The 22,224-nt window shown below is 38.4% G+C and overlaps 1 protein-coding gene across 4 annotated transcripts in view; it reads right to left on the bottom strand.

The window, feature by feature from the left end:
• The window catches only part of PIGN (phosphatidylinositol glycan anchor biosynthesis class N), a 166,166-nt gene that overhangs the window by 64,276 nt on the left and 79,666 nt on the right, over window positions 1–22,224 (bottom strand). For 2 of the 4 annotated variants that reach the window (XM_061168923.1, XM_061168922.1), the window contains exons 27-29: window positions 21,634–21,707; window positions 17,996–18,038; window positions 15,403–15,455 (exon numbers count right to left, since the gene is read on the bottom strand). In XM_061168923.1, coding sequence (XP_061024906.1) covers window positions 15,403–15,455; window positions 17,996–18,038; window positions 21,634–21,707 — 170 coding nt within the window. Of the gene's footprint in view, window positions 1–15,402; window positions 15,456–17,995; window positions 18,039–20,982; window positions 21,117–21,633; window positions 21,708–22,224 lie in introns of those variants that run through there. The other 2 variants (XM_061168924.1, XM_061168925.1) reach the window with 2 other exon arrangements.

The following is a 22,224-nucleotide window of genomic DNA, read 5'->3' as shown; positions in this document are numbered from 1 at the left end:
TCGTGATGATGAAGCATTGAGACTGAGATAAACTAAGGTTTAACATAACTTATTAACTGGCTATGCCTTTATTCTCTTCCCATCCACTTTGGATTTTTAATGTTGTATAGATGAGGATGTGAAGATTACACCAGGACAAAAGGCATAAACCAGGACTGCTCCAGGTAAACCTGGACATATGATAACTGTATGTGTAGGGCAGCTCCCTTTATAAAAAAATACTATTACCACAAAATATTTCTACAGCACAGTTTTTACCCTGTATAGCATTAATTAATTATATACTATTTTAATATGTAATACAAATGAAGTACAGTGCTGAAACATGGAGTTAACGTCCTTTTCTCATGGCTAGTGCTGCTGAGGGAGGGGTCACTAATGCATTCACAGCCTACAAGTGCTAATGCACCATTCTGTTTCCCTTGGTTCGAATGATGCTCATTGTTTGTTTTATGCCTCTGCAGTCTCTTTTTTGCTATTATTTTGTGCTCTGATGAACACTTTATTTCCCATGATGGTTGTGTAAAGGAACGCAAAGAAGAGGCCTGGAGGTACCACATGTGTGCCAAGAAGAACGTCACGCTAGATATTAAAGTCAAGTTTTGCAATGGGTCAAAGCCTCTTTTAGTAACAAAAATAAAGATAGATAAACTGGACTACATCAAAATTTAAAACTTCTGTGCAAAGGACATAATCAACAGAGTGAAAAAGCAGACTACAGAATGGGAGAAAATATTTGCAAATCATATATCTGATAAGGGGTTAATGTCCAAAATACACAAAGAACTCCTACCACTCAACAATAAAAAACCAAATAACTCAATTTAAAAATGGGCAAAGGACTTGATCAGATATTTTGCCAAAGAAGACATACAAATAGCCAACAAGCACATGAAAAATCCTCAACATCACGAACCATTAGGGAAATGCAAATGAAAACTACAATGAGATATACTTCACACCCAACAGGGTGGCTACTATCAAAAAAAGAAAAGAAAACAAGGATTGGTGAGAATGTGGAGAAATTAGTCTTCTGCACTACTGGTAGGAATAAAATGGCACAACTGCTATGAAAAACATTATGGCAGTTCCTCAAAAGATTAAAAACAGAACTACCATATGATCCAGCAATCTCATTTCTGGGTGTGTATCTCAAAGAACTGAAAGCAGGGACTTGAATGGATAATGAACACCCATGTTATAGTAGCATTATTCACAATAGCCAAAGGTGGGAGCAACCTATGTGCCCACTGATGGATGAATGGATAGACAAAATGTGATATATACATACAATGGAATATTATTCAGCTTTCAAAAGGAAGGAAATTCTGATACATGCTACAACATGGATGAACCTTCAGGACATTACCCTAAGTGAAATTAGCCAGATACGAAAGGACAAATATTGTGTGATTCCACCTATACGAGGTACCTAGAGTAGCCAAACTCATAGAGACAGGAAGTAGAAAAGTGGATTCCAGGGGCTGAGGGGAAGGGAAAATGGGGAGCTGCTGTTTAATAGGTATAGAGATTCAGTTATGCAAGATGAAAAAGTTCTGGAGATTAGTTGTACAGCAATGTGAATATATTTAATAAAACTGAGCTGTACACTTTAAAATGGTTAAGGTGTTTTTTTTATGTTATGTATATATTACTATAATTTTTTTAAAGAAAAGAAAAACATTATCAAGGAAAAAGACTGTCAAAGTTGGCAATTTGGATTTAGTGCAAAGTACTATGACATGGTAACGGGCCCTGTAACATCACTGAAGCCTGGGAGGACAGACCTTGAAGGAAGCAGGAAAAAATTATGCCTGGAAGCACAGAATAACTTCAGGGATCAAAAAAGAATTGAAGCCTGACTGTTAAGGTCATGACACCAGGAGCACTTAAGGATAATGCTTAATCACCCTGATGGTGCTGGTTTAGTTAGTTCCTCCATTTCCAGACACACATTCTACCCCACCCGTCACTCCACGGAATGAACTTGTATAAAAAAGGCAGTCAAGATTCCTAACTCCTAGGCAATAATTCACTTGTGGAAGTAACATCTAAAATATTAAAGCTCCAGTAGAACCAAAGTACATGGTTGCTCACTTATATGCCAACAGAATGTACACTGTAGTTTCGTATTCAAGGTTCTCCAAGTTAAGGTTCCCAAAGGCTATTTTCTGGAAATTTGTTTATCCAAAACCTAAGGTTTCTGAAATTCAACTTATTTATCACACTACAGATGAGTAGGCATTGGGCTTTTTCACCTCTATGCTTTGCTCATATCCATTTTGTCTGCCGAAAATACTCTAAGTTCCCTAACTGAAATTATACCCTTCATTCAAGGCCCAGTTCAAATGCTGGCCTTGAGCAATGTTTTCTCAGTCACTGAAGTCGGAATTGAAGCGGCCTCCATTTGGTATTCACATAACGCTTAAGCGCATGCTGCCTCGTGTTACAGTTATTCTGTCTTACAACCCTGAATGCAGGGGCCATGTGTCAGAGTCATATCCTTCCAGGGCTGGAATATTCCTTATAGGTTATACAGTAGAACTTCCCCCTCAGTGCTTGAATTCCCTATGAAAAACTCTGATGCAGGAGTTATCTATCTCTAGCAGTGGGGCATCACCAAGGCTTGAGGAGGCAATCCCATTCACCTTTGGGTCCTTGGTAACACCTGGGAATGCTTCATGGATGGTGAGTGCTCTATACTTTTTCCTGAAGAAATGATCTATACATTAAATGTACATACAATGCAAAAAACTGAAACCTAGGTATTCCATGTTATTGTTAAAGTCTTTCAGAGCCAGTTTCCTCTGCTGTAAAGTAGAAATAATTATATTTTCTTCACATCATTGTCATTAAAACTAATGAAATAACCTATGTAAAACTCCTAATACACGGTGTGCAATAAATGACATTTTAATACTAATTATTGTATCAATTTAATACCTTTCTCAATAATCCTTAACTTTACTCATTTGCTGCTTAATTTAATCTGGCTTTTCCCCAGATTTGGGTATGTTTTTTTCTGTGGCAAAACAATCCAATCCTCCAAATAGTTTCTGGAGACTTCTAGTGATCCCAGAAAGGAGGAGAGATAAACATGATTGCATTAAATTCTTTAAAACAGTTTAACTTAACATTTCTAAAGAAAGACATTGCAGAATTTTCCAGAGAAAAACGATGACCATCTTTAAACAAGCAACATGAAAGACTGGGAAAGAGAGAAAATAATTTTTGGACAAAGAAGGATACAGGACTTCCAGAGTGGATTAAGGGCTGATGTTGATGCCAGAAGGTGGAAAATGAAATGCTAAAAAGGGTATTCCTTCTCTTTCTCTCTCTTTCCCTCCCTCTCTTCTTCCCTGCCTCCTCCCCACCCCTCCCTTTCTCTTTTTCTTCCTTCTTTTCTTCTTTCTTTTTCCTCTTTTTGATGAAACAGTATATTACTAGAGAGGAAGAAAAGAAAAGGTAATTTGAGGGGTTGGTGTTGAGGGGAATGTTCTGCTAATTAAGTTTTAGATGAAAGACTGAAGATGACAGAAAGGGAACAGGATCAACAGTGCTGAATGGAATGGGATCCATGAAGAACTGACAAGAGATGGATGTGAACAAGAGGGCACAATGTAATGAGAAAGACAGGCTTAGAGTTGTTGCTCAATAAGTACTTGTTGAGTGAAAGCATGAAAGACTAAATAAGTCAGTAAGTGGGGGAAAAGGTCCTGAATTCTGGGATCCAATGCTGAAAAGAAATCTCCTCTACTGGAGTCCTGAGTATAAGGTAACCAAGGTCAGCAAAGGTGACGCAGCTAACGAAAATTTCTGTTCAGGGCCTTGCTCATGGGTATCTTGATTCATCACTATGTCCTTGAATTTGCCCTTGACTCTCTGTAGCCCTAGCAAAAGTCCTTCTAGGGCACACACACAAAGCCTCAGAATTTCATAAGCATCACAGTACTGCAGCATTTCTTTAACCGTATCTTTTAACTCTCCTAAGAACACAGTCTTCTTTATGTCACAAGGTTTTTCTCTCAACCACCAATATGAGACTATCTGTTGCCATCTTCTGACATAAATAAGATGCCACTTTGCCAGCCGTGCAGTTTGGCAGTGTGTGCTTGGGTCTGTGGTGCCTGTCGGCAGCCTGCATGCCCCGTGACGGCCTTCCCCTAGCAGAAAGCTGCCACCGGCCTCATTCCCTGCTTCTCAGTATTTTCTCTTTGAGGACACAACTCCGCTCTGTACACTCAACAAAGGCCTCTGGCCCAAAACAGGACTTTTCTGACCTAAGATGCCCTTACTCTTGGCTCATTCCCTCCTAATCAATATTCCTTTCTCCTGTAAATCCTAGATTTACATTATTCAAAACTTTGCAGTGAATGGTTCCTTTGCAACAATCACAAACATGGGATTAGACACAGAGCCACTTTTCAAAAAGAGGTTATTAGAATTACAAAACAAAGACTCAGGGGAATTCTAAGTAGAGGCACTTAGGGGCAGTGGGAATACACAGCCCTGGTGCCCAAGTGCTGCCTCCCTGACCTGCTCAGCCATTTACAGGCTCTGTGGCGTGAGCAAGTCGCACTCTCCTTAGGGCCACGGGGTCCTCAACTGTAAAATGAGGCAGTAAATATATCCGTGGTGGAAAATAATGTGTACTTCACAGCGCTATGATAAAGATCACATGAAATAATGTGCTGGAAGATACTGTAAACATGGTGGCACAATACCAGTGTTGGTTATTAGTGCTACAGCTGTGACCGGGGGCAAGCCTTTGTTTGACTGGCATCCTGAGCCTCCTACTCAAGTTTGAGCTTCTGTCTTGTTTTGCTTTTTGCCAAATATAAACGGATTCCCTGGTCTCTGAACTGCCTGTATCATGCCTCTCAGGGCCCATGTCTCAAATAACCAACTGCTGGGTACGAGATTCTGTGTTGCAACGCCTTGCTCTGACCTTGCGGGGATGGGTCACTACTCTACTCTGTGAACGGGCTTCCTACATTTGAGCCCCGATGCTGGACCACAGTTTTGACAGAGGGTAACCAGATCTAGGGATATTCATGCCTTCCAACTATAATATCATTCCTCACACCACTCATGGGTGAAACAAAATGATAACAAAATCTCAAAAGGAGGTGTGAGGGTATTCCCATGTGATAACTGCCCTATTTCTCCTTCCCTTTCCAATTAAGCTTGAAAGAGTGGTCTGGACTTATAACTCTACTTACTGACCTCCCATTTCATTTATGACTTTCCCTTAAATTTTGTTTTTTGAATTGGAACCTTTTGTGTTGTTGTTTCAGTATATTAACAATATACTTATTTCCTGTTTCTCTTCCTCTTCCTCATTTTTCTTTTGTTTTTTTATTAGTCATCAATTTTATACACATCAGTGTACACATGTCAATCCCAATCACCCAATTCAGCACACCACCACCCCCACCCCCCCGCGGCTTTCCCCCCTTGGTGTCCATACATTTGTTCTCTACATCTGTGTCTCAATTTCTGTGCTGCAAATATGCATTAATATACGATATTTGTTTTTCTCTTTCTGACTCACTCTGTATGACAGTCTCTAGATCCATCCACGTCTCAACAAATGACCCAATTTCGTTCCTTTTTATGGCTGAGTAATATTCCATTGTATATATGCACCACAACGTTTTTATCCATTCATCTGTCGATGGGCATTTAGTTTGCTTCCATGACCTGGCTATTGTAAACAGTGCTGCAATGAACATTGGGGTGCATGTGTCTTTTTGAATTATGGTTTTCTCTGGGTATATGCCCAGTAGTGGGATTGCTGGATCATATGGTAATTCTATTTTTAGTTTTTGAAGGAACCTCCATACCGTTCTCCATAGTGGCTATATCAATTTACATTCCCACCAACAGTGCAAGAGGGTTCCCTTTTCTCCACACCCTCTCCAGCATTTGTTGTCTGTAGATTTTCTGATGATGCCCATTCTAACTGGTGTGAGGTGATACCTCATTGTAGTTTTGATTTGCATTTCTCTAATGATTAATGATGTTGAGCATTCTTTCATGTGTTTGTTGGCAATCTATATCTTCTTTGGTGAAATGTCTACTTAGGTCTTCTGCCCGTTTTTGGATTGGGTTGTTTGTTTTTTTAATATTGAGCTGCATGAGCTGCTTGTAAATTTTGGAGATTAATCCTTTGTCTGTTGCTTCATTTGCAAATATTTTCTCCCATTCTGAGGGTTGTCCTTTCGTCTTGTTTATGGTTTCCTTTGCTGTGCAAAAGCTTTTAAGTTTCATTAGGTCCCATTTGTTTATTTTTGTTTTTATTTCCATTACTCTAGGAGGTGAATCAAAAAAGATCTTGCTGTGATTTACGTCAAAGAGTGTTCTTCCTATGTTTTCCTCTAAGAGTTTTATAGTGTCTGGTCTTAGATTTAGGTCTGTAATCCATTTTGAGTTTACTTTTGTGTATGGTGTTAGGGAGTGTTCTAATTTCATTCTTTTACATGTAGCTGTCCAGTTTTCCCAGCACCACTTATTGAACAGACTGTCTTTTCTCCATTGTATATCCTTGCCTCCTTTGTCATAGATTAGTTGACCATAGGTGCATGGGTTTATCTCTGGGCTTTCTATCTTGTTCCATTGATCTATGTTTCTGTTTCTGTGCCAGTACCATATTGTCTTGATTACTGTAGCTTTGTAGTATAGTCTGAAGTCAGGGAGTCTGATTCCTCCAGCTCCGTTCTTTTCCCTCAAGACTGCTTTGGCTATTCGGGGTCTTTTGTGTCTCCATACAAATTTTAAGATTTTTTGTTCTAGTTCCGTAAAAAATGCCTTTGGTAATTTGATAGGGATTGCACTGAATCAGTAGATTGCTTTGGGTAGTAGAGTTATTTTCACAATATTGATTCTTCCAATCCAAGAACATGGTATATCTCTCTATCTGTTGGTATCATCTTTAATTTCTTTCATCAGTGTCTTATAGTTTTCTGCATACAGGTCTTTTGTCTCCCTAGGTTGGTTTATTCCTAGGTATTTTATTCTTTTCGTTGCAATGTAAATGGGAGTGTTTTCTTAATTTCTCTTTCAGATTTTTCATCATTAGTGTATAGGAATGCAAGAGATTTCTGTGCATTAATTTTGTATCCTGTAACTTTACCAAATTCATTGATTAGCTCTAGTACTTTTCTGGTGGCATCTTTAGTATTCTCTATGTATAGTATCATGTCATCTGCAAACAGTGACAGCTTTACTTCTTCTTTTCCGATTTGGATTCCTTTTATTTCTTTTTCTTCTCTGATTGCCGTGGCTAGGGCTTCCAAAACTATGTTGAATAATAGTGGTGAGAGTGGACATCCTTGTCTTGTTCCTGATCTTAGTGGAAATGCTTTCAGTTTTTCACCATTGAGAGCGATGTTTGCTGTGGGTTTGTCGTATATGGCCTTTATTATGTTGAGGTAGGTTCCCTCTATGCCCACTTTCTGGAGAGTTTTTATCATAAATGGGTGTTGAATTTTGTCAAAAGCTTGTTCTGCATCTATTGACATGATCACATGGTTTTTATTCTTCAATTTGTTAATATGGTGTATCACATTGATTGATTTGCATATATTGAAGAATCCTTGCATCCCTGGGATAAATCCCATTTGATCATGGTGTATGATCCTTTTAATGTGCTGTTGGATTCTGTTTGCTAGTATTTTGTTGAGGATTTTTGCATCTATATTCATCAGTGATATTGGTCTGTAATTTTCTTTTTTTGTAGTACCTTTGTCTGGTTTTGGTATCAGGGTGATGGTGGCCTCATAGAATGAGTTTGGGAGTGTTCCTTCCTCTGCAATTTTTTGGAAGAGTTTGAGAAGGATGGGTGTTAGCTCTTCTCTAAATGTTTGATAGAATTCACCTGTGAAGCCATCTGGTCCTGGACTTTTGTTTGTTGGAAGATTTTTAATCACAATTTCAATTTCATTACTTGTGATCGGTCTGTTCATATTTTCTATTTCTTCCTGGTTCAGTCTTGGAAGGTTATACCTTTCTAAAAATTTGTCCATTTCTTCCAGGCTGTCCATTTTATTGTCACAGAGTTGTTTGTAGTAGTCTCTTAGGATGCTTTGTATTTCTGCGATGTCTGTTGTAACTTCTCCTTTCTCATTTCTAATTTTATTGATTTGAGTCCTCTCCCTCTTTTTCATGATGAGTCTGGCTAATGGTTTATCAATTTTGTTTATCTTCTCAAAGAACCAGCTTTTAGTTTTATTGATCTTTGCTATTGTTTTGTTTCTATTTCATTTATTTCTGCTCTGATCTTTATGATTTCTTTCCTTCTGCTAGCTTTGGGGTTTTTTTGTTCTTCTTTCTGTAGTTCCTTTAGGTGTAAGGTTAGATTGTTTATTTGAGATTTTTCTTGTTCCTTGAGGTAGGCTTGTATAGCTATAAACTTCCCGCTTAGAACTGCTTTTGCTGCATCCCATAGCTTTTGGATCATCGTGTTTTCATTGTCATTTTTCTCTAGGTGTTTTTTGATTTCCTCTTTGATTTCTTCAGTGATCTCTTGGTTATTTAGTAACATATTGTTTAGCTTCCATGTGCTTGTGTTTTTTACGTATTTTTCCCTGTAATTCATTTCTAATCTCACAGCATTGTGGTCAGAAAAGATGCTTGATATGATTTCAATTTTCTTAAATTTACTGAGGCTTGATTTGTGACCCAAGATGTGATCTATCCTGGAGAATGTTCTGTGCGCACTTGAGAAGAAAGTGTAATCTGCTGTTTTGGGATGGAATGTCCTATAAGTATCAATTAAATCTATCTGGCCTATTGTGTCATTTAAAGCTTCTGTTTCCTTATTTATTTTCATTTTGGATGATCTGTCCATTGGTGTAAGTGAGGTGTTAAAGTCCCCCACTATTATTGTGTTATTGTCTATTTCCTCTTTTATAGCTGTTAGCAGTTGCTTTATGTATTGAGGTGCTCCTATGTTGGGTGCATATATATTTATAATTGTTATATCTTCTTCTTGGATTGATCCCTTGATCATTATGTAGTGTCCTTCCTTGTCTCTTGTAACATTCTTTATTTTAAAGTGTATTTTATCTGATATGAGTATGGCTACTCCAGCTTCCTTTTGATTTCCATTTGCATGGAATATCTTTTGCCATCCCCTCACTTTCAGTCTGTATGTGTCTCTAGGTCTGAAGTGGGTCTCTCGTAGACAGCATATAGATGGGTCTTGTTTTTGTATCCATTCAGCGAGCCTGTGTCTTTTGGTTGGAGCATTTAATGCATTCAAGTTTAAGGTAATTATTGATATGTATGTTCCTATGACCATTTTCTTAATTGTTTGGGTTTGTTTTTGTAGGTCTTTTTCTTCTCTTGTGTGATCCAAAAGCTATGCGATGCACTTAGAGAAGTTCCTTTAGCATTTGTTGTAGAGCTGGTTTGGTGGTGCTGAATTCTCTTAGCTTTTGCTTGTCTGCAAAGCTTTTGATTTCTCCATCGAATCTGAATGAGATCCTTGCTGGGTAGAGTAATCTTGGTTGTAAGTTCTTCCCTTTCATCACTTTAAGTATATCATGCCACTCCCTTCTGGCTTGTAGCGTTTCTGCTGAGAAATCAGCTGTTACCCTTATGGGAGTTCCTTTGTATGTTATTTGTCGTTTTTCCCTTGCTGCTTTCAATATTTTTTCTTTCTTTAATTTTTCCCAATTTGTTTACTATGTGTCTCAGCGTGTTTCTCCTTGGGTTTATCATGTATGGGACTTGCTGCGCTTCCTGGATGTGGGTGGCTATTTCCTTTCCCATGTTAGGGAAGTTTCTGACTATAATCTCTTCAAATATTTTCTCTGGTCCTTTCTCTCTTCTCCTTCTGAGACCCCTATAATGAGAATGCTGTTGGGTTTAATATTGTCCCAGAGGTCTCTTAGGCTGTCTTCATTTCTTTTCATTCTTTTTTCTTTATTCTGTTCTGCAGCAGTGAATTCCACCATTCTGTCTTCCAGGTCACTTATCCGTTCTTTTGCCTCAGTTATTCTGCTATTGAGTCCTTCTAGTGTAGTTTTCATTTCAGTTATTGTATTGTTCATCTCTGTTTGTTTGTTCTTTAATTCTTCTGGGTCTTTGTTAAACATTTCTTGCATCTTCTCGATCTTTGCCTCCATTCTTTTTCCGAGGTCCTGGATCATCTTCACTATCATTATTCTGAATTCTTTTTCTGGAAGGTTGCCTATCTCCACTTCATTTAGTTGTTTTTCTGGGGTTTTATCTTGTTCCTTCATCTGGTACATAGTCCTCTGCCTTTTCATCTTGTGTATCTTTCTGTGAGTGTGGTTTTTGTTCCACAGGCTGCAGGATTGTAGTTCTTCTTGCTTCTACTGTCTGCCCTCTGGTGGATGAGGCTATCTAAGAGGCTTGTGTAAGTTTCCTGATGGGAGGGACTGGTGGTGGGTAGAGCTGACTGTTGCTCTGGTGGGCAGAGTTCAGTAAAACTTTAATCCACTTGACTGCTGATGGGTGGGGCTGGGTTCCCTCCCTGTTGGTTGTTTGGCCTGAGGCAACCCAACACTGGAGACCACCCGGGCTCCTTGTTGGGGCCAATGGTGGACTCTGGGAGGGCTCACACCAAGGAGCACTTCCCAGAATTTCTGCTGCCAGCATCCTTTTCCTCACGGTGAGCCACAGCCACCCCCTGCCTCTGCAGGAGACCCTCCAACACTAGCAGGTAGGTCTGGTTCAGTCTCCCCTGGGGTCACTGCTCCTTCCCCTGGGTCCCGATGCACACACTACTTTGTGTGTGCCCTCCAAGAGTGGAGTCTCTGTTTCCCCCAGTCCTGTCAAAGTCCCGCAATCAAATCCCGCTAGCCTTCAAAGTCTGATTCTCTAGGAATTCCTCCTCCCGTTGCCAGACCCCCAGGTTGGGAAGCCTGACGTGGGGCTCAGAACCTTCACTCCAGTGGGTGGACTTCTGTGGTATAAGTGTTCTCCAGTCTGTGAGTCACCCACCCAGCAGTTATGGGATTTGATTTTACTGTGATTGCGCCCCTCCTACCGTCTCATTGTGGCTTCTCCTTTGTCTTTGGATGTGGGGTATCTTTTTTTGGTGAGTTCCAGTGTCTTCCTGTCGATGATTGTCCATTAGCTAGTTGTGATTCCAGTGCTCTCACAAGAGGGAGTGAGAGCACGTCCTTCTACTCTGCCATCTTGGTTCAGGGCTTCCCTTTAATTTTTATCTGAGTCATACACACAGTATTAAAAAAGCAAAATAAGGGAGAAAGACTTACAATGAAAAGTAATACCCCTCATTCTTTCTAACCCACTTCTCAAGCAACCACTCTAACTGCTTCCCTTTTTAGACCTTCTGGTGGTTACCTCGTTGACATGAATTAGTATCTTTACATTGCTGTTTATTGATGCAACAATTTAAAACATCATTTATTAAGTCTCTGCTAGGCAAGAGGAGGATTTGGTTGACTTATACCATACCTTACTCATGTCAATTTTAGGTAGTTATTTTAGTTCTTCTATTTTTCCTTATGAATCAACTTTGAAGTATAATTTATACATAAGAAAATGGAACCATTTTAAGTATCCAGTTAAATGAGTATTGACAAATGATTCACCCATGTAACCATCATCACAGTCAAGATGTAGAACACTTCCATCACTCCAAAAGTTTCCACATGCCCATTTATAGGCAGGCTTACCCTAATTCCCAGGCCCAGACAACAACTGATCAGCTTTCTGTGACTATAGATTAATTCTGTCTGTTCTAGAATTTTACATAAATGGAATAATACAATATGTACTCTTAATGCACCTGGTTTCTTTCACTCATTATAAAATTTCTAAGATTCATCCATGTAGTTGGGTTCATCAGTCGTTCATTTCTTTTTATTAATAAGTAGTTTTCCATTTTATGGATATAGCATAATTTGTTTATCCATTCAAGTGCTGATAAACATCTGGGTTGTTTCCAGATTTTGGTTATTATTAATAAAGCTACTATGAAAATGCCTGTACAAGTCTTCTGTGTACATATTTTTTCCTTCTCTTGGGTAGGTATCTAGGAATAGAATTGCTATTTTATTCAGAATAGCAATCAGAGGGTAGTGTTAAGTTTTTAAGAAAGTCTTGTTTTCCTCTAGGTCTAACTCACAAATAGGATAGTTGCCAGTAAGTTGTGGGTATGTAATAAAAATTGCTATGTCATGTTTTAGGATGAGCAGGAGGGGTGCCTGCCTCTGCCCTTTGGGCCGGGGTGGAAGGAAGCTATGAATGCTAGAGTGGAGGACAGTTTTTCTATGAGGTAGAAGCACATGTGTCACAGCAGTGAAATTCTTCACATCTCCTCAGCCTCTTTCCAGGTGTCCTCTGGTTTTTCCCTGGGAGTAAAAGGCAGAAAGTAGTACTTCCTGTGTGGGGATGAAGGAAGGAGGAAAGAGGCCATGGAGAGCCCATTGGTACCATCACTGGACTGAGAGACATGCAGTTAATCCCCTTCCTCACTCCTACACTCCGTATTACTGTCCACCTGAGTCTGGAGCCTCTGGGCTTCCCTGTTCCTTTGGCAGCACTCACTGATAGATTCTGGGCTGCTGCTTCCTCTCTCAGATTATCCATCTTCTAGGAATTTGTTGAACTTGCATTTGCTGATGGTCATTTTTCTATTCTCTTCACTTTTGCTGGGTTTGTTATTTTATTGAAGACTTGGTAGAGAGGAGAAAAATGATTATCTTTGGTCTGTGGTCCTCACCCAGAAATCAATGGATTTGATTCAGTGCAGATGTCTAGTACTAAATCTTACCACTGAACCGTCCCTGGCCAAGCTCATCAATGACCCACTGTTTAATCCAATGCATATCTTTATGTCTTCTCCTACTTACTCTCTCCGTAACATCTCGATAACCTCCCTCCTTCCTGAATGTTCTTTTGATTTCCACCACACTGCTCTCACCTGGTTTCCTCCTGCCTTTCTGGCCACTTCTTTCAGCCTCATTGCCACACCTCCTGTTCTCTACCCATAAATATCAGTGGTTCCTTAAGGTGCCATTAGATCTTTGCCTTTATTTACGCTACACATTCTCCCTAGATCTTGTGACCCTATGTGCTCTTCTAAATGCTACTCTTGCAGTGTCTAAACAGTCCCTCTCCTGACAAGCCTTCCCTTACCCTGCAAGGCTGAGGTAGGTGCCCTGACTAATGTCCCCACAGCACCTAAGAGACTATTCTAGAAATTCTCACACTGCACCATATTGTCTGCTCATGAGTCTGTTTCCTCCTCCAACCTTAAGCTCCCTGAGAGCCTGAGAATGTGCTTTTCATCCCCAGCAATTCACCTGGTGCATAGCGGGTGATCAATAAATATTTGCCCTGTTGAATTGAGATCATGGATATTTAAAAATGCTTTGTGTTTAATGCATGTTGTTACTGGTAATAACAGTGAAATTTGTACTTTGAAGAAAAAAATCTGCCAAGTAAAGATAAACCTCAAGTGAATCAGAGAAAATCAAATCCTTAATTTGTGTAATATAAACTAATGATGCTGTGCAGAAATTAATGATGCACATCTTCATGTGAGAATTATATCCTCTTCATTCCTTCGCACCTATTTAGAGCCAAAACCAATATAAATTTCTCCCATCAAAAAGTCTGAAACCCATGTTAAAGCAGCATTATTCACAATAGCCAAAAGGGGGAAGCAACTCGTGTCCACTGATGGAAGAACGGGTAAACAAAATGTGGTCTGTACATACAATGCAACATTATACAGCCTTCAAAAGGAAGGAAATTCTGACACATGCTATAACATGGATGAACCTTGAATACGTTATGCTAAGTGAAATAATGCAGTCACAAAAGGGCAAATACTGTACAATTTAATTTATGTGAGCTATCCTAGAGTAGTCAAATACATAGAAACAGAAATTAAAATGGTGGTTGCCAGGGCTGGTGGAGATGGGGAATGAGGAGTTTTTTGCAAGATGAAAACCATTATGGAGATGGAATGATAATGATAGTTGTACAACAATGTGAATGTCCTTAATGCCACTGAATTCTACACTTGAAAAGGGTTAAGAAGGTAAATTTTATATTATGTGTATTTTGCTGCAATTAAGAATAAAATAAAAAGTCTCATATGTGAAAATGCTATATTTTGTCAGAATATTTTCCAAACAAAATTCTGACCTATGTTTAAAATGAAAATAAATTAATCAAATTATGGAGAGAATAAGGAGAGGTATCTCAAATACAAGAAACACTATGAAGGATAAAAAAATAGAACTGCAGAGTAATATTAATAATAATAGTTTCCATTTATTGGAGCTTATTTGATGCCAGGCACTGTGCTAAATGCTTTAGATGGATTAATTCATTCAAAACGACAAGAGACAGAGAGAGATTAGAGACGTTAAGTCACTTGCTGACAGTCTCACAGCTAAAAAGTGGCAGAAATAGATCAATCCCAGGAGCTCTAGTTTAAAGCCCATGCCATGACCTACTACCTGCCTGGACACTTTGGGATCAGAGGGCTGGTGAGAAGGACACATTAAAACTTTCCCTAAGCTTCAAACTTAAGAGACTAATGAAAACAAAATTAATGACCTATGGAGTACCCTCTTTGTGCCTAGCACACAAGGAATGAAAGAGAGTCAAATCAGCTGACTATCAAGGGAGACAGACCTCTATATAAATAACAAGGCGGTACAAGCCTGAGCTGCCTAAGAGGTAGGAACAGAGGAGAGGACTTGTAATCGAGTACCTCACCCAAACCTACACAATTCCTGGCTGAACAAATACTGACTGAAGGAAATAAAATTAGTCTATAAAAATGTATTCTATCTCTGAATGCATTTGAAAACCAAAAAGGCAAAAGGATCAACCTTGCTTTCTTCCCCTCAAAGAGAAGAAATTTAACAGATTATGGCAATCATTGACGTTCAAATCACAATAAAGAGGAAACGGACTTTTTATTCAGATGATACTTTAAATAACGATGTTATAGGTATCACATGTTAACATGTTCCCATATTGAAGATTTTAGGAGGCATATGATGATTACATGAAATGTAAACTGCCACAGAAAATTCACACTGCAACTTGAATAGCTTAATTGTTCTCGAGAGAGATTGAGAGATTATGAGAACACAGACACTGGAGTGATCTACCCCAGATTCAAGCAGTTTTCCTTGTACCTTCCTGCTGTTCTGCATTTCTTTCAGACTTAACATCTGTCCCCACATCATCCCAAGGAAACACCTGATAATGTGTTAATGCCAAGAACTGGAGGGACGTGTCTCACTTCCAGAGGCTTAAAATAATTGCTACTTGCTATGCTTACTTCAAAAATCAAATTGAAATCTTCTATACTAAGATACCAAGTTACTATTTTTCACTGCACTCTGAAGAATTCTATGTGAATATATACTATACCTTGCTCCAATATCAAGCCAGCTGCCATAATCTTTGATCAAGAAGAAAAAATGCTGTAAAATAAAACAAAATATGGCTCCATTAAAAACAAAGGCTATATAGATTCAGTCTAAAAGCAACTTTGTTTTAGGATTATGTCTTTCAGATTTCTGACCCCTCAGAACCACTATCTGACTGGAATCAATAAGAATTCGCCCTTTATTGACATTTTTGCTTGGACTAAAATGAGCAATAGCTTAAAAGCCAGAAACAGCATTACCATTCAATCACATAAACACAAAAGTGACATCCTGAATAACTAGAAAGAAAACCCAGCCAACTTTCATAAAAGACACTAAGTATCGATAATACCAAAGACTGCAGTGAAAGGAAGCCATATCATCTATTCATCAGCAAACATTTACTGATCGCCTACTATGTGCTAATCACTGTGTTAGGTCCTGGAGATAAACTATCTTTCAGGAGATTTATAATCTAGTGACTGATTCAGTCAATTTATCAGGCATGTGTGTGTGTGTGTGTGTGATGAGTGTTATCATTGGAAATACAGGCAAGTACAGGAGCACAAAGGAAGGGGTACACACCCCAGCTGGGGTAATAAGGGAAGGCTGTCCCAATAAAAAGTCTAAAAATCTAAGTGACAAGTAAGAGTCAGAGGAAAGAGGAGGTTGGAGAGATCGGGGGAGAAGTTTGTTTCTGACAGAGGGAGTAACGTTTATAAACATCAAGAGTCCCGGTAGAGCTTGGCATGTCCAAGGTGAGGCTGGGGTAGAGGAAACAAGGAGGGAGAGGAGAGATACGACGCCAGTCAGGTAAGCAGAACTTAGACCACACTTGGCTCTCTCAGTTAAACTCAGCAGTCTGATTCTTCATATAAAGTTAATCAGAGAATTTAAATTCTCTTCTGTTAACATGTCTTTGCCTATTTGCCACTTTGTGAGCAAAACTGAAAGCTAATTTGTTCTAACATTATGTGTGGTCAATTTCAGAAATATATCCAGTTCAATACAACATAAAAATGTTCTCATCTGAATCAAGTGACTAGGAATCTGATTTGGGAAGTTACCCTAACAGTCGTCTCAGCCCTTTCAGCATAAGATGTTGTGTAGTGAAGAATTAACCCTACCTAAAGAGAGGTCTGGCCTTTACCTTCAGCTACTAGGAGGCGATTTACTCGGCCCTGCCTGATAGGAGTGTTTTGCCTGGGGGAACTCAACCACTGGACAGTCTAATAATGTGATTTATGTTCAGGGGTTTGGGCCGTGTGTTATCAGTTCTACCTCTAGAAGGACTGGAGATTAAAGGTTAGCCATGGGAACAATATATGATTGAGCTCCAATAAAAAGCCTGGACATTGAGGCTCTGGTGAGCCTGGCTGGCAGTACTCCATGTGCACTGTCACACATCACTGCCGGTAGAGCACGGCTGTCCCAGCTTCACGGAGAGAGTATGGCCAGAGCTCCACATCTGGACCCCTTCTGGACTCTGCCCTCTGCATTTCTTCCCTTGGCTGATTTTAATCTGTCTCCTTTCCCTGTAATAAGCCACACTTGTGGATATAACAGTCTTCAGTGAATTCTGTGAGTCCATCTAGTGAATTATCAAACCTTGGGGTAGTTTGGGGAACCCTCCTGAACTTGTAAGTGTAAAATGGGTTCTTTTTGTTAATACATTACATACAAGAGGCCCATCTACCTGTTCCTCACTAGAACTCATTATTAGAGCTAGCATCTTGATAACATCATCCCACTCTGTTCCCTCTTTCCTTCCTTCCCTTCCTCCTCCCCTCTCTTTTTTCCTTTCTTTTTCAATCTGACAAAAAGGTTAAAAATCAGCATTTCAAGTAGGAAAATGGTATATTACCTAAACCTAAAGTTAGCTTTTTCTGTTAACTTCCTATGGAAGTTTCATTTCAGATACAATGTACCACTGAAGACTATGTATAAAGTGACAGATTCTAATAAATCAAGTTACAAGATTTCTGACACTCTAAGAAGAGCACTGTTACCGCATTATAGGTCATATAAAAGGAAAGTAATTTATGTGTAAATTATGCCAGCACTTATAACTCAGTATCTAAAGAGTTCATGTACAGAAATGCATTCATATTTCACTTGATTAAATCAACTCATTGGGGGACTTCCCTGGTGGCACAGTGGTTGAGAATCTGCCTGCCAATGCAGGGGACACGGGTTCGAGCCCTGGTCCAGGAAGATCTCACATGCCACGGAGCAACTAAGCCCGTGCGCCACAACTACTGAGTCTGCGCTCTAGAGCCCGCGAGTCACAACTACTGAGCCCGCATGCCACAACTACTGAAGCCCGCACACCTAGAGCCCGTGCTCCACAACAAGAGAAGCCACCGCAATGAGAAGCCCGCACACCGCAACGAAGAGTAGCCCCTGCTTGCTGCAACTAGAGAAAGCCCGTGCACAGCAACGAAGACCCAGTGCAGCCAAAAATAAATAAATAAATAAATAAATAAATTAATTAATTAATACATATATATATATATATATATATATATATAAAAAATCAACTCATTGTTTAGCTTGTCAATCTTATTTATATTGAATATCCAGTAATGCCTTACCAAAGCCATGATGTCTGATATGTTGATAACCATGAGAAAAAGACTGGAAAAAAAATAAAGAAAAAAAACATGTAATACTGCAGACACATTTTAAAAGCACATTAAAATCAAAATGAGAATAATCAAATAATCTAACATTCTGTTATTAGTATTTCTGCTTCTGAAAATATTACATTTGACAAAGGCTCTTTTCACATTATCATGGACTACTGTCCCACAGTGATGGGCTGGACTTCAAAAATGTTATTTAACACTTTGAATATTTATTTCAATGGTATGAAAGGGACATGATAGAGAACAAATGTATGGACACCAAGGGGGGAAAGCGGCGGGGGGTAGTGGTGGTGGTGTGATGAATTGGGAGATTGGGATTGACATGTATACACTGATGTGTATCAAATGGATGACTAATAACCTGCTGTATAAAAAATAAATAAATTAATTAATTTAAAAAAGAAAGGGACACGAATTATGATTTTTTAAATTAAAGTTTTTATTTTAGATAATTATGGATTCACATGCAACTGCAAGAAATGATGTAGAGGGAACCCATGTACCCTCTGCCCAGTTTCCCCCACTGGGAACATCTTACAAAACTATAGTATAATATCAGAACCAGGACACTGACATTGATTCTGTCAAGATACAGAATGTTTCCATCATCACAAGGATCCCTCACGATACTCTTTTATAGCTACATCTATCCTCCTCTTGCTTGCTCTCTGTCTAATCCCCAGTCCCTGGAAACCACTAATCTGTTCTCTGTTTCTATAATTTTGTTATTTCAAGAGTGTTGTACAAGTGGAATCATTTGAATCACTTATAACATTTTGGGATTGCCTTTTTCACTCAGCACAGTTCTCTTGAGATTCATCTAAGGTTCTGTGTGTATCAATAGTTTGTTCCTTTTTATTGCTGAGCAGTACTCCATTATACCACAGTTTGCTTAAGAATTCAAGCACCAAAGGACATCAGGGTGGTTTCCAGTTTGTGGCTATTACAAATAAAGCTGCTATAAACATTCGTGTACAGTTTTTGTGCAAACACAAGTTTTCATTTCTCTAGGAAAAATAGCCAAGTGCAGTTACTGGATTATGTTGTTTGCTCAGTTTCATAAGAAACTGGATAACTCTTTTCAGAGTAGGTGTACTATTTTACATTCCCACCAGCAACGTCTGAGAGCAATTTCTTTGCATCCTCCCCAGCATTTGGTGATGTCACTATTTTTTATTTTTTGCTTCTTCATCGTTATTTTGTCAGTTATAGATTTTACTCTGGGTGGCTTTACCTTTTTACAGTGTTATTTGTTGTTGTTTCTACCAAGTCTAATTTTTCCTGGGTCAATTTTAGTGCTCTATGGAACCAAAAGGGGGACGTTCTTAAGTCAGTCTTGTGTATAAAAGAAATGTCACAATGTGTAGTAGTAGCCATTTCCAGTTTTATTTTGTGCTGATTAACTTCTACCACTAATTTAGCACATGTGTTTTCAGTCTCTATTGTATGCCAGCCACTGTTCTTGTTGCTGGTAAAACATTGGTGAACAGAGCTTACCATCTACTCAGGGAGACAAATAATAAATAGAATGTTTGTAATAACAATAAAATGTCAGGTGGTGTTAAATGTGAGGAAGAAAAGTCGATTGATCGGGGGAGACCTCTATGAGGAGAAGACATTTAAGTAGAGACCTGTGTGAACAGAGTGAACCATGAAACTATATGAGTAAAGAACAATGCAGGTAGAGAGAGTGTGGAACGTACAAAGGGCATGAGGTGAAAACGTGCATGGTGTATTTGAAGAACAGCAAGAGGGTCAGCTTTAAGCAGAGTGTGCTAGCATAAGAGTTGTGGGAAATAAGGTTGGAGAGATAGATATGCAGGGGCCAGATCACATGGGGCCATGTAGGCCATAATTAGGACTTTAGAATTTTTCCTAGTTGTGACAAGAAGCCACTGGAAGGTTTTAAAGGCTCCTCCGTCTGTTGTATGGATAATAACTGTAGGAGGACAGGAGTAAAGCAGAGAGATCAGCTAAGAGGCCCCTGAAGATGACTGATGATAGTGGGCGGGTGGAGGTGATTGAAAATGTGAATAGAAAGAACAGACGATATCAGTGACATGTAGCGAGTGGATTTGGCAATGAGGGATGGATGGACTGGGGCTTGTGTGACGGATTAGAAAAAGAAAACAGGATGAGCAGCTAGAGTTCAACAGGAAGAAAGGGAATTGCTGGGTTCGATGTACGACATATTAAGTTTGAGGGGTCAGTGTTATATTAGGGGGGAATGTCAGTGACTTGTAAAGGTTTAAAGGTCAAAAGAGAAGACATTTATAAAGCCACAACTTTGTCATCTTTGCCTCAGTTCTCTCCCTTTGTATTTAGTTTTTCGTTGTAAAAAAACTAAATACTAAACAAACTAAATACTAAACGAACAAAACTAAAACTCTCCCTTTGTATTTAGTTTTTCGTCGTACTAGTCTCAGGTTAAAATTACTACACACACACACACACACACACAAGTACACGCAAACATATACACACACATTTTGATGAGCCTTCTACTTCTCATCCCACATATCCCCAGCTCTTCTTAAACTTTAATTAAAAGCCCTTCTAAAAACTTGCATCTGTTAACAGAGATGTGAGAAAGTACATGTCACTTACTAGTTTTTTTAATTGCATCTAAGTATCTTCTATGTGGTATTGACAAGGTATAAATGCTTTTAATGTTAAATTCATGCAAATATCCTGCAAAAATATACTAAATTAGTCTAGAAATGAGATTTCTACTATTTTTAAACAGTGCAAGAAAACCTTTTTATTATTATTATTATTATGGCAAATACATAATAATATGCTACACTTGGTTCTAGCTTAAATTCATCAAGAAGAACATGCAAATATATGCTAATATTAGTTATTTCTTTCAGCATTGAATATTCCAGTTTGATTCAAGAATAACAAAACTGCTAAGAAGCTACACATTTATCTCAAGTGTCTTTCAGAGAGGCTGATCAGTCCTGTGCTGATGACACAATTTCATTGCTTCAAAAAAGCAAATAGTTGAGTTGACAGCTTCTCTTCCAGAGTCTTGATTGCTTAACACTGACTGCTCCAGAAATTCCTGGAAACTCAGAAAGGATACTTCCCATTCCATTTGCCAAATCAAGACTAAGAAACTATGTAAATTATTGACATCTAGAAGTTAATTTCAAGCCATGTAAAATGATATAATGTTAACACATTTGTCTAATACACATTTAAGAAATAATCCAAAAGAAAACAGAATGATATCCCTTGGAGTTTGTAGGCACAGTTATATCTACAATAAACAAGTTATTAACTACAAGAATTTAACGTTTATATTTTATAGTTTTCTGGGGGGGCTCCTCTCTAGCTTGAATAATATTCTAATAACATTTTATTGTTGAGAAAGCATACTATTCTGCTAGAGGCTCTAATCAACTAATTTCCTCTCATGACAACTGAATTCTGACTAAAAGGGTGAAACATTTTTTTCTCATTTTTATAATAAATCTATGTTACTGTGTCTTAATAGCAATCACACAAAATACCCTCAAGTGTTAACTCTCATTTCCTAAAAACTAACAAATTCAATGTTTCTTAAACATTCATCTTACCTTTTTGATGATAACTGGGTAGTTAACTGAACAGCTTCAAAAGCACACATCACAAGAGCAAAGGGGATTAAAATCTGTTTAAAAGAACAACAAATGATGCCATGAGTAGCTGTAGCATTTGAAGAAATATTTCAATTTCTCAAAGTTTGTCGGTATCAGTGAAAAGCCAATGCTGAAATAAAACCATGATACCAATGACATAGAACGGTGACGAAACGGATTTAAAAATCCACATCAACAGCATATGTAGTATAAAAGATAACAACAAATATTTCAAATAAAGCCTATTCCAAATTTTTGTTCTATTTAACTCAGTATAATAATTAATGACCCAAATCAAATAAACTATGGAGCCTGATGATTCGATTCACAGATCCCTGAACTCATCCGGTTATTTGATACTACAACTCTATAACATGATTTAGCTGCTTTACCATTGCCTGCTGTTGTTTTATTTTAATACTAATTTATTTCTGATTATAAAATTCATACTCTGTAAAAAAAAAAATGGAGAAAGGTATAATAACATTTATACTGGTTGAAAAATCTATAATCCAGAGGTAACACTGTTAATATTTTGAGATACTGCTT

The sequence above is a fragment of the Eubalaena glacialis genome, chromosome 15 (assembly GCF_028564815.1).
Source record: "Eubalaena glacialis isolate mEubGla1 chromosome 15, mEubGla1.1.hap2.+ XY, whole genome shotgun sequence".
NCBI classification, from domain to species: Eukaryota; Metazoa; Chordata; class Mammalia; order Artiodactyla; family Balaenidae; genus Eubalaena; species Eubalaena glacialis.
The sequence above is the reverse complement of the archived record's forward strand: the minus strand, read 5'-3'. Positions and strand labels throughout refer to the sequence as shown.